General features: G+C 43.4%; 1 protein-coding gene across 1 annotated transcript; it reads right to left on the reverse strand.

Moving 5' to 3' along the window:
- Positions 1 to 492: 492 nt before the first annotated feature.
- Positions 493 to 11,881, reverse strand: LOC117652833. The gene is made up of 3 exons (XM_034397989.1): positions 11,782 to 11,881; positions 1,226 to 1,390; positions 493 to 683 (listed from the first exon to the last, which is right to left on the reverse strand). Exons 1-3 carry the CDS (start codon positions 11,863 to 11,865, stop codon positions 507 to 509), a joined length of 426 nt encoding a protein of 141 aa, XP_034253880.1. The 5' UTR covers positions 11,866 to 11,881; the 3' UTR covers positions 493 to 506.
- Between the last annotated feature and the right edge of the window lie 4,074 nt (positions 11,882 to 15,955).

Consider the following 15,955-nt stretch of genomic DNA (forward strand, 5'->3'; position numbering starts at 1 on the left):
AGTCCAAGCTCCATAGTCGTACGCCAAGCTTCATAGGCCATTTAGTTTGAGAATAAGATCTGTCGCGAGTAGGGTATGATCTTTCGCGAGTAGAGGAAGATCTGTCACGAGCCCGTTAGGTTAGGTTAGGATTGGTTGGACCATTTAGTTTGAGAATAAAATCTGTCGAGAGTAAAGTAAGATCTGTCACGAGTAGAGTAAGATCTGTCACGAGCCCGTTAGGTTAGGTTAGGATTGGTTGGAACATTTAGTTTTAGATTATTAAATAGCCTTCCGTCGATTCAAGGAGAAACCAACCATTGCCGAATCACAATCCTTCGCGCAAAAGCATACTTCCTGGCTATCACCCCCCAAAAAGAAAAGAGGGTCATTTTCAAAATAAACACATCCAAATTTACTACTGATGAAAATGCATTTCCATCTCCAGCAGAATCCAGCTCAGCATCGAGGCCGAAGGCCTTCCCCTGGCTAGTAACTTCACCCTGCATTCGTTTTAACGCGAACCGTTATTCGTTCTGGGTCACAACGTCGGCAATGATGCGCATGCAGCCCCTCACTTTGGGACCTTTCAGTGGCTTCGGAAACAAATACAGGGTGTACACTCTGTACCGGCCATACGGCAGCGAGGGAAAATGTCGCAGAGGACTGATCCTGGCCGGCGCGTTCCCTCCACGGTAAGTTCCCTAGTAGAAAGCATGAAATAAAAACAAGCATTAATTTAATGTCGCCCCTCAGCATTTACACGGAGATTCCAAACGCTATGAGATAGCACATATGGTGCAATGCAGCTGAGATATCGCACCATACGTGCAATGCCATAGCCATATTGCACCTTGTGCAATACGTCCCGAAAATGCCCTACGCTTATGCATGGGAAGGCCAATTGGTGCAATGAAAACGTTTTCAAATGCATTGCACCAATTGGCGTTATACTCAAAGCGTTTGGATTCACATTAACCCCACCGCACTGTTAAACAATTCCGTACTTTTGTACGAAAAATGTACAGACGAATATAGCACGGAAGTACGGACACAAGTACGGAACGTAAGCACATGCCCCATTAGAACTCATAATCGGGTACGGAAAAATAGTACAGAAGTTTCGCAATAGGACAGGTATGGACGGTCCAGGCAAATTATTGAACAGGCATGTTCCGTACTTTCAGTTTCTGTTCTCAGGCAGGTTTTTTTCCTGAAGGTCTGGTGCGTCATATGTATTTCTTACGTCAGCAATGGGGCACTTGGTGGGTGCCTGCGTGGCTTCAGCTATGACTCTGATAATGTCCGTTACGATTTCTTCATAGACGAAGCAGAGGTCGCCTAGAGCCATCATAAGGAAATGATCCCTCCAGCCAGACACCGTGTCCCACCGAGCAATGTCCAATGCCATCTGCAAAGGAGATATCACAGGGATGTCTTCGAGAATCGGCAACTCGATCAGCAACCACCCCTATTTCAGACAAACTAGTATTAACAATTCTTAACGGTGCTCGTTTAACTAAGTTCAGCTTTGCATTTTCTGGGTAACAAAAATTACTTTCTACCAAATACAAGGCAGGTGTACGCCAGACCGTGTCTTGTAATAGGCTTTGTGATGCTGCGCCAGTTTCGACAATCCACGCCCGGCGTATACGCACCATGGCCTGCGGCGCTACACTGAGAATGAAAAAGTCATGATCAATACACTTCGATTTTCACTGGGTTTGTGTGAAGATAACTCAAAAGCCCGCCTAACAGAGGAAGATAATCAGTTTAAAAGGAGAATTCCAAATCGCCAAAGTAGGAGGTCAAACCGTTTGCCTGTGGTCGCTTCACGAAATTTGAGTACCATCAAAAAAAGGCAAAAGCTGCTTCTTTCCCTCGTATTTCCATGTACTTATCGTACCTTACCGTCAAGTTCAGTCCCATGACTAAAATTTTATCATGTTATATGGTCATTGGACTTTACTTTGGCGTTTCGGGAGTGCTCGTATTGCTCGCCGTTTTCTTACAGTTGAACATCAAAGGTTTTCACTACCTGCGAGGTAAATCCGGACAATAAGGGTTATTTTCTTCAATTTCCCGCATAATGTTAAGGTAGTGGGTTCAAAATTGTGGACATGCATCCCCACCGTTAAGTAGGATAAAGAAAGAACGAAAAATAGCATTGCAGCTATGTTTAAGAGCTTTACTCGAGACAGTGTTGTCAATTTAGGGGTTTTGATAGAAATTATTCCTTATAATATGCTTTGAGTAATAATCAAACACTTCAGTTCGCAGCAAATGTCCTTGGACGCCTTCTAAGAGCATGCCTCACATCAAAACAAGCGAAAGGAAGCTCGAGCAGTGTCAAATTTTAAGGTCGTCCGGCATTGCCCCATAGGTCGTCCGGAATTACCCCAGCCTGAGGCAATTCCGGACACGTGCAGGGCTTTTGTTAGGCGCCTATATCTCCCTAATTGTTGCTGAGATTTGGCTTTCATGTGTACCATTTTGAAGGTTAAGGTCCATACTTTACGCTCCTGTCATAACATTTAACCCAAAAAGCATATTCAAGCTCAAAGACCAAAAAGAAAAAAAGCGTCTGGAATTACCCCACTCTCCCTTACACACTAAATGTTTATGTCCTTTTATTGTTCTTAGCTCTGGCCGTTTTTGAGCACACGGAAGTTATGTATAAATTTGTTCATGAATTAGGGACAATGTTTCTATATTGTGCTTAAGTATTTACAAAATTGTACCTGAATTATGAACAAATTTGTGCATAACTTCAGTATGCACATACACCGCCACACATTGGGCCACGGAGCAGGTATGTTTGCCACGTGTCCCTGTGGTGAAATTCTGTCCAAGGAAAAAATGTCATGAAATTTTGCGCCATAGTTTTGGACATGAAGTCTATAAGCATCCAGTGTGTATGGGCCCTCAAAGTTGCTCCATGTCACTATTTTCACCAAAACTTGGGGCATGTCCGATGCATTTCAGCGCCCTTTGAAGTTGCTCGTGGACGATTTTGCTCCTTCTTGGCTTAAATGTTAGGTCAACACCCCTTCAAAATTTCAACCCTCACTGAAAACGTACACTGTTAAAAATAATCGTAAATTTACGACATTTTGTAAAACAATTAGGTCGTTTTTAAACGACATATTTTGTTACGACTCAAGTCGTAAATATACGACTTGAGTAGTAAATTTACGACACATTTGTCGCTAATTTTGATAGTTTTAAACGAATTAAGTCGTAAATTTACAACTTAATCGTAAGTTTACGAACGATCGTAATTTATCTATGGAATATGTTGAGCAGTTATGACTTAAGTCGTACATTTACGAACCTTTTCGTAAATTTGTGTAATGAATCGTAAATGAACGACACAAATCGTAAATAAGCGAGCAAAATTGCAACTTTTCATCTACTTTTCGGGAATTTTAGATTTCAAAATATGTAATCGCGATTACGACATTGTCGTAGAGAAATGATTTTTTAGTCGTTCAGTTACGACGAAGTGGTTTCAGAACGATTTCTGTCGCTATCAAAATTAGCGACGTTTTTGTCGTTAATTTACGACAAAATTTCTGACAGTGTAATGGTCGGACACATGGCCAAATTATGGCTTGACAAAAAGTCACGCCAAAAATTGGCGCGACACGAAATTCACGCCGAAAACCGGCGTGACATGTGCGTCACGCCCTCATTTGGCGTTATTGACAACGCGTTTTCTGAGACAAGTCACGTCAAAAAGCGGCATGACAAGAAATTGGCGTGAATTTTTGAGTCACGCCGATTTTTGGCGTGACTTTTTTATCATGCCGTTGAATGGCGTGACACTTTATTCACGCCCCTGCAGCGGCACGAAGTCACGCCGGTAGATTTTCAGTGCTTTTGGTCAAGTTTTATAGAAACTGAAAGCAATCGAAGTTTTGGTCCATTTCAAACATTTTTTTCGGGACTGATTGACAGAGAAAGTCGGCATTTTCTATAATTGAACCTGCGAGGGTGTGGGATTTCGTGCAAGTGTCTTGTCGGTAGTTCGTATGCATACAAGGAACCTACACACTCAATGTCATGGGACTTTATTTGTCCCACGGTTTATGCAATTTTAAGCACATCCGACGCTGATACAATTTTGTTCCCGTCTGGTGACACATTTTGTCCGGCGCCAGCTGCAACTTGTACTTTCACTAGACAATTTGTCCCGCCTGGCGGACACAAAATTGCATCACCACCGGATGTGCTTAAAATTGCATAAACTGTGGGACAAAAAAAGGCCCATGACATTTAGTGTGTAGGGTCCGCTCACACTCTCAGAGCCACATTGACTTTTTGTTCATAGCAGCAGCAACATTTCCTAAGTAGCATATGAATATTTTTACGCAACAATAATACTTAGAATTTTGTTCATATGCCGCGAATAAAAAGTCCATGGTATATGTACAATTCCATAGACAATATTCTTAGTATATTACCAACAAATTTGTTGATAAAATTGTTGATAAATTTGTTGATAAAAATTTACCAGAATAATCACTAACAAAACTTATGTCGTTACTAAATGACACTTTTGATGCTAATTTTTTCAGCGTCAACACACTCAATGTCATGGGACTTTTTTTGTCCCACGGGTTATGCAATTTTAAGCACATCCGGTGGTGATGCAATTTTGTGTCCGCCAGGCGGGACAAATTGTCTAGTGAAAGTACAAGTTGCAGCTGGCGCCGGACAAAATGTGTCACCAGACGGGAACAAAATTGTATCAGCGTCGGATGTGCTTAAAATTGCATAAACCGTGGGACAAATAAAGTCCCATGACATTGAGTGTGAAGATTTATTTTGGAACGGATAGCTTGTTGGGCCACTTGTTAGTCAGCGACAAGTATTGCAAGTCCATAAAAATATATGTAATGTCTGCGACAAATATTGATCATGTACATAGAATTTTTGGCTGAGCGATAGCGAAGCCTGTTACTCAGGTGGGGTTGAAAATTTTTTCCTGTCTGCGTGCGTGCGTGCGTGTGTGTGTGTGTGTGTGTCCGCGCTACTGCTCCTGAACGGCTCGGCCGATCTCGGTGAGATTTTGCACACTTTTTGGGTATGTCCTTGGCTCAGCACACGCGAAATTTCACAATCCTAGCTCAACTGGTTCGGTTTTTATAGCCGAAAAACACCTAAAAAACGGCGAAAAATCGAGTTTTCTGCAGGCAGATCACCTCTGTCTTAAGGAAAGGGGGGTCTGGGGGGCGGAGCCCCCCAGCCTCGACAAGTTAAAAAGTCAGGCCAATGCAGCCCTAGGCACGAAATCAAATGCTGTTTTGACCTTCAATCACGCAAATTGGTATGCGGATGCCTGGAAAAGAAACCTAGCCTGCCGAAGGCAGGCAAGCGCCGCAGGCCAAGGTAGGTGTAACGCCAGGCGTGGATTGTCATAACTGGCGCAGCATCGCGAAGCCTGTTACGACAAGACACGGTCTGGCGTACACCTACCTTGTAACTTCTTAAGGCTAGGGGGCTCCGCCCTCCAGACCCCCCTTTCTCCAAGCCAGAGGTGATCTATCTGCAGAAAGCTATATTTTTCGCCGTTTTTTAGGTGTTTTTCGGCTATAAAAACTGAATCAGTTGAGCTAGGATGGTGAAATTTCGCGTGTGCCGAGCCAAGGACATACCCAAGAAGTGTGCAAAGTGTCACCGAGATCGGCCGAGCCGTTCAGGAGGAGTAGTGCGGACAGACAGACAGGCAGACACACAGACAGACAGACAAAACTTTTCAACCCCACTGAAGTAACAGGCTTCGCTATCGCTCAGCCTATTAGTCACTACACACTTAATGTCATGGGACTTTTATTGTCCCACGGTTTATGCAATTTTAAGCACATCCGGTGGTGATGCAATTTTGTGTCCGCCAGGCGGGACAAATTGTCTAGTGAAAGTACAAGTTGCAGCTGGCGCCGGACAAAATGTGTCACCAGACGGGAACAAAATTGTATCAGCGTCGGATTGCTTAAAATTGCATAAACCGTGGGACAAATAAAGTCCCATGACATTGACTGTGTACTGACTCCGTTTCTTTCTTACTACTGACAAAATCTCTTAGTGGCCACTAACAAATTAGTCCCAGAAGGCCTCCATACTTCTTTTAAATAACGAGTGGCAGATTTGTTAGTAAGGTTAACATACAAAATGTCAATATGTTACACATAGATTTTTATCAGTAAGATACCTAAAAAATTGTTCACAAATTAGAAATAATTTTTTGGCTGAGCGATAGCGAAGCCTGTTACTCCAGTGGGGTTGAAAAGTTTTGTCTGTCTGTCTGTCGGTCTGTCTGTGTGTCTGTGTGTCTGTGTGTCCGCACTACTCCTCCTGAACGGCTCGGCCGATCTCGGTGAGATTTTGCACACTTCTTGGGTATGTCCTTGGCTCGGCACACGCGAAATTTCACCATCCTAGCTCAACTGGTTCAGTTTTTATAGGCGAAAAACACCTAAAAAACGGCGAAAAATAGAGATTTCTGCAGATAGACCACTTCTGTCTTGAGAAAGGGGGGTCTGGGGGCGGAGCCCCCCAGGTACGACAAGTTAAAAAGTGACAAGGGTCAAGATCGTGTTGTCCGTAGGTAAAACAACTCTATTTAGAATGTAGGGGGGTCTGGGGGGCGGAGCCCCCCAGCGTTCAACAAGTCAAAAAATAACCGACAACGGACAAGCCATTGCCTGCCGCAGGCAGGCTAGCGCCGCAGGCCAAGGTAGGTACGCCAGGCGTGGATTGGAGGAACAGGCAGCGAGACATCGCGAAGCCTGTTACGACAAGACGCGGTCTGGCGTAAACCTACCTTGTAAGTAAAAGTACAGACAAAAAAGTCAGTATAGCTCTGAGAGTGCAAGGGACGCCTGTTGCCGTAATGTGGTGCAAATAGTACAAGGTAGGTGTACGCCAGACCGTGTCTTGTCGTAACAGGCTTCGCGATGCTGCGCCAGTTTCGACAATCCACGCCTGGCGTGGATTGTCTTCCTTGGCCTGCGGCGCCAGCCTGCCTTCGGCAGACTGCTTTCCTAGACAGACCGTAGAAATGGGCGTGATCCCCTCAAAATAAGCATTTGGTCATCAAAATCTACACTAATAGAACTTAACTTTGGGTCGGGGGTCCAAATGGGTTCTATTTTCGCCATCAGCAAACCTCCTAAACATAGGAAACGACATGAAACTTGACAAAAAGCTGAAAGTACCTAAAAAGTTGTCTTTTTTGCCGTTTTTAAGTGTTTTTTGGTAGTTTCAACCGCAGGAATTGAGATAGAAAGCTGAATTTTCGTGTGTGGCGAGTCAAGGATATACCTAATGACCCTGCAAAATCTCAGAAGAATCGGCCGAGCCGTTTAGGATGAGTAGTGCGGACACACAGACATGAAAAACTTTTCAACCCCACTGGAGTAACAGGCTTCTCTATCGCTCAGCCAACAAAGGCGAACGCAACACACCCCTATGAAGGGTAATTGGCTGAGCGATAGCGATGCCTGTTACTCCAGTGGGGTTGAAAAGTTTTTTCTGTCTGTCTGTCTGTGTGTCTGTGTGTCCGCACTACTCCTCCTGAACGGCTCGGCCGATCTCGGTGAGATTTTGCACACTCTTTGGGTATGTCCTTGGCTCGGCACACGCGAAATTTCACTATCCTAGCTCAAATGGTTCAGTTTTTATAGCCAAAAAACACCTAAAAAACGGCGAAAAATCGACTTTTCCGCAGATAGATTACTTCTGTCTTGGAGAAAGGGGCGTCTGGGGGGCGGGGCCCCCTAGCCTCGACAGGTTTAAAAGTGACAAGGGTCAAGATCGTGTTATCTGTAGATAAAACAACTCTATTTAGAATGTAGGGGGGTCTAGGGGCGGAGCCCCCCAGCATTCAACAAGTTAAAAAATAACCAACAATGGCCAAGCCATTGCCTGCCGCAGGCAGGCTAGCGCCGCAGGCCAAGGTAGGTACTTACGCTAGGCGCGGATTGGAGAAACAGGCAGCGAGACATCGCGAAGCCTGTTACGACAAGACGCGGTCTGGCGTAAACCTACCTTGATTGTAATCTACTGCAGCTAGGCCATCTCTGACATGGTATTCAGTGTTTGAAGTTTTGCGTGTAACGTTCCCCAAAATGGGTCCTTACCGATGTTCAATGGGTCTTAGATCACATGAGTATAGCGCCAGTTGGTGCAATGCCCTCCCATTCTCATGCATAGGATATTTTCGGGGCGCATTGCACGCAAGGTCCAACATGTCAATGGCATTGCACGTGTGGAGCGATTTCTCAGTGCATTGTTCCATACGTGCTATATCCAAAGCGTTTAGAATCTCAGTGAACCCATCCCCGACGCGTCTGGACCCACTGATTACGGGTCACAGCCCATTCTGGACGGCTTAGTCTGAATAGGTTTTAGCCCTTTCGTAAGGGTAAGAACCCATTTCCAAACGGGTTTCGCCTCCTATGCGGTCGGACCCAAATGAATTGGGTACATGAAATTATAAAGGTTGGCGCAACAATCTTTTCTTTCGTTATGAGAGGGAAAACAAACTTTGGTTTTATCTTGCAGGCAAAGGAATCTACAAGTTTCTCGCATGATCACGCCAGAACATCTACAGCACTGGTTCCAACCAAATTCGGGCAGTTGTAAAAGTTAAAGTTTTGTTTCGCTTTTATAAAATGTCATGTTTGGCATTGCCACGAAATGAGTGGTATGACTGACATGGGGAAAATGTCATGAGTCGTGGAACGTTGAAGGTTTTACGTTTCCAACGGTATACCTTAATCATTCAGTTTTTACCACGGCCAAGCAGCAAAATGTGTGACTTAGCAGGGATCTTTAACGTTACATTTAACTAACACTGCTCTCATAAAGTAACAAAAAACCATGTTCGCCATAGGTAAAGGGGTATGAAATGTTGCAAGTTTCCAAACAGAAGTTTGAAAAGGTAGAAGAACTTATCCTTTTTAAAAGAAGTACTGCGTTATAGTCCGGACGTTAGCGGCGCATACCGGGACCCACCTTGCAAAATGTGATACCGGAATGCCACTTGGCACAGTTGTTGTACTAACCCTAAGGATCATTTTAAGAGGTGGAGCCCAGGTGGACCCCCCTGCAGAGCGGCAGTAGACGCTTTTGCCTATTTTCCAGGGGCAGCATTGAAAATCATTCGAAATAGACCTTATCTGACTGGCTATGGACCTTATCTGACTGGCTATCAACTTGAGTTTTGGTACAGGACCACTTCTTTGGATGCCCAACGTGATTTTACTCTGGTTGGTAACGTAGCAATGCGTCAAACGGGAATTGCCTACCTCCCAGGAGCAAAATACCGTTTTCGCGAATATTAAGTTCTTGACGTCCATTAATCGGTGCATGCAAACTCCTGGGTAATCGATTGAGTATAAAAACACATTTCATCACTGCATGCGTTTAGAATGTGGACGTGGAAGAGCCCCGAACGCGCATTGAGGGTACAACGCGGCGTGACTTTTCGGTCACGACGGGTTTCGCCATGAATTTTCCCATGAAACGCCTCGTTGTTTCTTATGTCATAGGGTATTTCGTAGAAGAGCTGGGGCGGAAATCTTTGGGATTCTTACTAATGCGTTGAAGGAAAAGCACTATACAACGGCCTGAAGTAATAGGATTTCTACTAATAAGTGTGGCAAAAAACCAATCACGAGTATAGGAAATCAAATTCCTTTACTCGGTTCGGATTTTTACTACACCGCATTGGCAATAGAACGAAAAGCATAGGAATTTTCCAAATCACGTATAGGATTTTCATTTCCCATACCGAATTTGGTACTTTTACCATATGACGGTGTAGTAGAAATGCCATTATTTTTTAGAGTTTATGTATCGGGCGGTTGCGTCAAAGTAGTGGCGACAGCAGAGGACCCCCCCCCCCTCCATGAAAAAAGGGGGCGTCGTGCACGAGAGAATTTTTGCGAAAGAGGCTGCCCTCACGTCAAGTAGCCCACATACGGCAGCACCCGTAGATATTCCTATCGTATATATCTGCATGTAAGCTATTGGACTGCGTGTACCAATGTCGTACCCTCAAGGGGTAGTCCACATATTACGTAAGCACCTTGGGGGGGAGGGGGAGGTAGAGCTGAGGCTTACGCTTGATTACAGAGGGGGAAGGGGGGTGACCGTCTTGATTACGTAATCAAATTGTTAGGTCACTCTATGCAATGGTGTTGATCTAAACATATAGGGAAATACTGCAGTATCGCGCAGTAGATACACCGACACCGAACTCACTTTCTCACTCTACAAATCAACGAGTGTACAGGGTATGCTCTAACTGGAGCATGCCTGCAAGCACGCTCTAGCTAACGCATGCCTGCCAAGCATGCACTAACTAGTGCATACATGCCATGTACACGCTAACTGAAGCATACATTTACTGCATAAGGGATAGGGAGTTTTCTGCATCAGGAAGCGTGTACATGGCATGTATGCACTAGTTAGTACATGCTTGGCAGGCATGCGCTAGCTAGAGCGTGCTTGCAGGCATGCTCCAGTTAGAGCATACTATGTACACTCTTCGATTTTTAGAGCATCCTCCCAAAGTCACATTGATGATTATGCGCATTTATCATTCCGCTAAGAAGCTCTTTTGTCAAGACGAAATGGATGTAGGAGGTTTATAAAATGAATGAAAATTCACATTAATGTGAACAATCGTCAATACCGTAAAAGCGGATAAAATGGAAAACTCCTTAAATTCTTCTCAGTGATCGTTTCGAGACAAGGTACACACAAGTTAGGTTGCTAGCAAACGAATTTACTAGGTCACCGCTCGGTACTATCATTGATCATAGGAAATAATTTCAGGGATAGTCGCCCCCACCACTGCATGGTTAAAACGGTTCCTGGCTTTCCCAGGAACTGCCAGGAACTCTCCAGAAAACGACTAAGTCTCACCCATAGGTTGAAATTACTTTTTTTATCACTCGTACCGTGTTTGTGAACATATAGCAATTGGATTTGGATTCCACTCGGTTTTTTTTTTTTTTTTTTTTTTTTTAAATTTTGCGGATTACGTAATCATACGTGAGGGGGGGGGGTCTAACCGTTGATTACGTTTGATTACAAGGGGGAGAAGGAGATCAAAAATCCAAAAATCGTGATTACGTAATATGTAGACGACCCCAAAGGCGCGTTCGGGGCTCTTCCACGTCCACATTCTAAACGCATGCAGTGATGAAATGTGTTTTTACACTTAATCGATTACCCAGGAGTTTGCATGCACCGATTAATGGACGTCAAGAACTTAATATTCGCGAAAACGGTATTTTGCTTCTGGGAGGTTGGCAATTCCCGTTTGACGCATAGCTACGTCACCAATCAGAGTAAAATCACGTTGAGCATCCAAAGAAGTGGTCCTGTACCAAAACTCAAGTTGATAGCCAGTCAGATAAGGTCTATAGCCAGTCAGATAAAGGTCTATTTCGAATGATTTTCAATTCTGCCCCAGGAAAATAGGCAAACGCGTGTACCGCCGCTCTGCAGGGGGGTCCACCTGGGCTCCACCTCTTAAAATGATCCTTGGGGATAGTACAACAACTGTGCAAAGTGGCATTCCGGTATCACATTTTGCAAGGTGGGTTCCACTAACCTCCGGACTATTACGGGTTACAACTTAAACCCTTATGATAACGTTATGATGCCCTTCCGAGGTCAATTAAGGATCCCTGCTATAGAGTGCAATGCCAGAAATCGGAACGTTGGCGGTAGTTGTTTCATAAACGAATCTCCTTGGTCGAAAAATGGTTAAATGTACTTTACCGCAAATGCACTTTGTGCAGCCCTGTGTCGGAGCAGATTAACGGGCAGGCACATGCAAAGGAAGGCCCGAGCAAAGAGTCGCATAGTGTGTGCGTGAGTGCTCGACCGGAAAACACTGTCTGTTTACGTCGCTAGCGCTCTCTTGATGGGATCCCGAGCTGGTTGCGTGTCCACGCCGGCCTACCGCTTTGCAGCTTTGCTCGCGGAAACCAATGATGGAAAAAACTTTGATACGCTGCAACGCGTTGCATGGCGTTCTGCGGCTAGGAAGCCTAATGACCCCACAGAAAAATAGATGACGTGAAAAAACAAGAAAACGAGCGATACTCAGTACAAACCGGCAACTCCAGTCGGACTCGACATTTCGCGACTATTGGAAAGATTTGTCGGGCAGATAGATGCGGACTGTAAATCTGCGAAAATGTGATCCACCTGAGGAGACCAAAGATGGTAAATACTGTTCTTGACAACGCTAGATATATATACTCGCCTGTACACAAATGGAAGGGTTTGGTGCCGAGTTGTCGGCATCTTCTAACCAAGGGAAGCCCGCCCGCAGGACTTCTTTGCAGGTTGCATGCACCTTGGCCTATTCAAGCAGAAATATCGAATGATAAAATCAAGCTGACTTCTTTGAGTGTCGTATCCTGTCTTAAAAGCAGGAGGAAAAGTTCAATTAAACAAGAAATATGGAGCTAAAGATTACACTCCGTTGCAGGTGTGGGGTTGCTGCAAATTGAACAGCAATCCATTGACAGTTTGGACACTCCAGCAATGGCAACCCGTTCCCCATCATCATTGTAGTCTGTGGTCACTGTGATGTGGGGAGACCGCTTTTCATAAGTATCATCAAGGACTCCTGAGACTTCATCAGCAAGGACTGCCTAGAGAAAGGAAAATTTTAACACTGAAACAGCCACATGATGCAAAGCTGCCAATGAGATAAACTTACTTCAATCACAGAAATGAGAGGTTTCACTTTCCCATTCTTGAATTTTGTGGGTGTCAACTTTTCTTCTGGCAGGTTTCCCTAAGGGGTTCAGCAACTAATGTCATTAGGAGCAGCAGACTAACAAAAACAAACAAAAAAACTGCTTAGTCGGTTTCCAGCTCCATTTTAATTTCAGTTGTATATTTTAAGTTTTACTTACCCGACTTGTAGCCCGAGGTGTTCTTGATTGTTGTTTTGAAGCTGTCATAGGCTTGAAAGCTGGAGGAGGAACATCTGCATTTAAAATACATAGATGATTTCTCTATGTTGATAAAGTTAAAGAAATAAATGTCGCGTCTCTTTTCTTACCCAGTCTTATTAGTAAGTTGTGCTGTTCAAGACGGGCTGATTCATTTTGTTGCTCTGCAGGGTCTATGGCATCCCATAGCTATTGAGTGTAATATTTTGCCAATTTTAAATCAAATGGCACAGGATTACTATGTCTAGTTGGGTACTGCAAAACAGAAAATAGCTTTGATTGCAAGCAAACTAAATGTGAAACTATGTACTTGTATTGTAAAAGAAAAGTAAACAAAGCCAAATGAATTTACATCAGTATATTTTGGTTGAAGTCTGTAGTCCACTACAGTGTCTTTGACCCCTTCATCGTTTTGATTGGCCTGGGAAGACAAGAAATGAATTCTCATTAAGGGGTGAACCATGTCCAATGCGAATGTTAGGGCATTGGGGATAAACATACCAGATTTCTTTCAATCCATTTGAGATAAATGAAAAATTCCGTATGAAATTGGAGCTTAGAAGTTCAAATTCTTGATCCTTAAGTGGGGTCCCTTTCACCTCTGACCTTTTTCAACTAAAGCATGGTTCATGAGTCTTCAAACGATTTCTCAACGAAGCACCATCTGTACGCACACTCCGGCATTGAACTTTCAAAGCACCGAGGTCACCTTCTTGAAGTTTTAGATGGAAATTACGTCCATCAACGGATAACAACACAATTACTTCTGCCATTTTTGAACAGGTAACGGCTCCGCGCTCGCAGTAGCCCGCTCTGCTTGCGCGTGATTGCTGCCATCATACAATGTTATAACGATGGAGGTTTGTTTTCTATAAGCTATTGCATTTGAAAGTGATGTATTTTGTTTGGCGCTATTTACGTTTTATTTGGCAATTTTTTTATAATCGACTGTTTTTAAGTCATTCATCAAGGGTTATTTTCTGCCAACACAATTAGAGATACTTTATGTTGATGTGTTGTGCGTACAACTTCCTCTTCCTATTTCACGTCCTACACACACGCTAGGACAAGCTGCACACACCTCAGATTCATGTTTCGGACGGTTTGCCCAGTTTGCCTGCCGGTCATATTGCTGTTGTCACACTTTTAGTTTTCTTGTCCCGATAACCCGTTGGCCCGTGTTCCAGGGGCCTTTAAAACGCCATTGGACGGTGGGTTTTATCAGAACCATCCACTTGTGAAGAAAGACCCTTTGACCCTTGAAGTGGGCATCTGTGCAGACGGTGCTGATGTTGTAGTCTGGATTTAATCTAGTTCTATTTAACTGGATTTAAGTGATGTTGTGCGATATGAGTGCAGGAGCAAAGAAACGACACGAACAGGGTTGAGTCTGGGCAGGAAGTGAAGTATTTATTCTTTTTTCTACTGGAGTTGGAGAACATGACACTTGCAGTATGATAATTACAATTAGCTAATGAAGCTAATTACAGAGTATGAGAGATATGTACAGCTGGAGTTTTTGAGTACAGTATAAATATACAACAAATATGAAATGAGACGATTAAAGTATTTACAACCTTCCTCTTAACCCAGGTACCTTCACTCTCCGACACTCCACGGACATTTTTTTCAGTAATCCTACAGTTTAATTATTTTTTCTGCAATTGTAGTCCTTTTGATTGTAAGTACAGAAAAAATAATCAGCAACCTTACAGAAAAGTGGTCTGTTGATAATATTTTCTGCAACTACAGTTATGATCAAGCAGAAAAAAATTACTGTTCCATCCTAGTAAAAATGATCTATAAATGTAGGCAAAATGTTCTCTACATACAGATAAGGGAGGGTGGGGCACCTAGTGACACTTTTTGGATTTTGGCACTCACTTCGATACTGTGCGAGAAATGAATCTACTTACACCTCAGAAGGTTGCTTTGATCCTTCCTTGATCGAAAAAATATGTTGTGGCGTTTTGACAACACCTATTTCTATTATTTACATAGCTTCCCGCAGACCTCTGCACTTGTCACTTGGTGCCCCAGCCCGGGGCACCTAGTGACAGGTCATATAACTCACATTACCAGCATAGAGCGACGCTCCAGCTAATTGAAAACTATCCGTTTTGGACTCTTTAAGCTTTTTAAATATCAAACCATTCTGAACGGCGCCATTTTCCCCAAGAAACTGCATTTTACTAAATTGCCAATCAAATTCAATGTTCTACGAAATTGTCGTTAAAAGTAGTCTCATTTATGTTTCGTTGTGTGACAATCGGTGACAATTTACTTCGCGGTTGCCAAATCGATGTTTTGAAACGTTTAAATCGTTGAAATACGGTAAATAGAGTGTGTCTGTCACTACCTGCCCCGGGGGCTCATTTTCGTTCAAAATTTGATATTAAGGAAATGAAATCACATGTTTGAGCTGGTTCAGCGAAAACAACTTACTAAAGGTCCTTATTATTGATTAAAAGTGCCAGAACGATCGGCAGTGCCGTTTACTGGAAGAATGGCGAGAAAACATTTTGTTAAAAAGTCGTAAAATCTGTGACTTTGGGTTATTATTTTCTTGCTTTTATTCTAGGGGCTAAAATATTTTGTTCAAAGTATAACTTTCACTTGAACATGATTCCACAGCACAAGACCTTTAGATTAGCCACCTCAAGGTGTCTGAAAATGCCATAGGGTGGCCAGGGCACCCCTGTGTCACTAGGTGCCCCTGTCACTAGGTGCCCCACACTCCCTTAATATATACAAGAATTAACAGAAAAGATTTTAAAGAGTCAGAATAACTTTTTGGATGTTTCCGCTAAAAGTCACAATTCAACCATCTCTTAAAAGCCGCTTACATTGAGTCCTTTCTTGACTTGTCGAAGCTAAGAATGTTTTGTAGGATCATTTTGACTAAGCGCATTACCTTCCAATCAGCTTTGTTTGAACGGAGAAAAATTTCTCTGAAAATATTTACTGAAGATCACAAAGTAGTC

Source organism: Thrips palmi, unplaced genomic scaffold (assembly GCF_012932325.1).
Source record: "Thrips palmi isolate BJ-2018 unplaced genomic scaffold, TpBJ-2018v1 HiC_scaffold_7, whole genome shotgun sequence".
NCBI classification, from domain to species: Eukaryota; Metazoa; Arthropoda; class Insecta; order Thysanoptera; family Thripidae; genus Thrips; species Thrips palmi.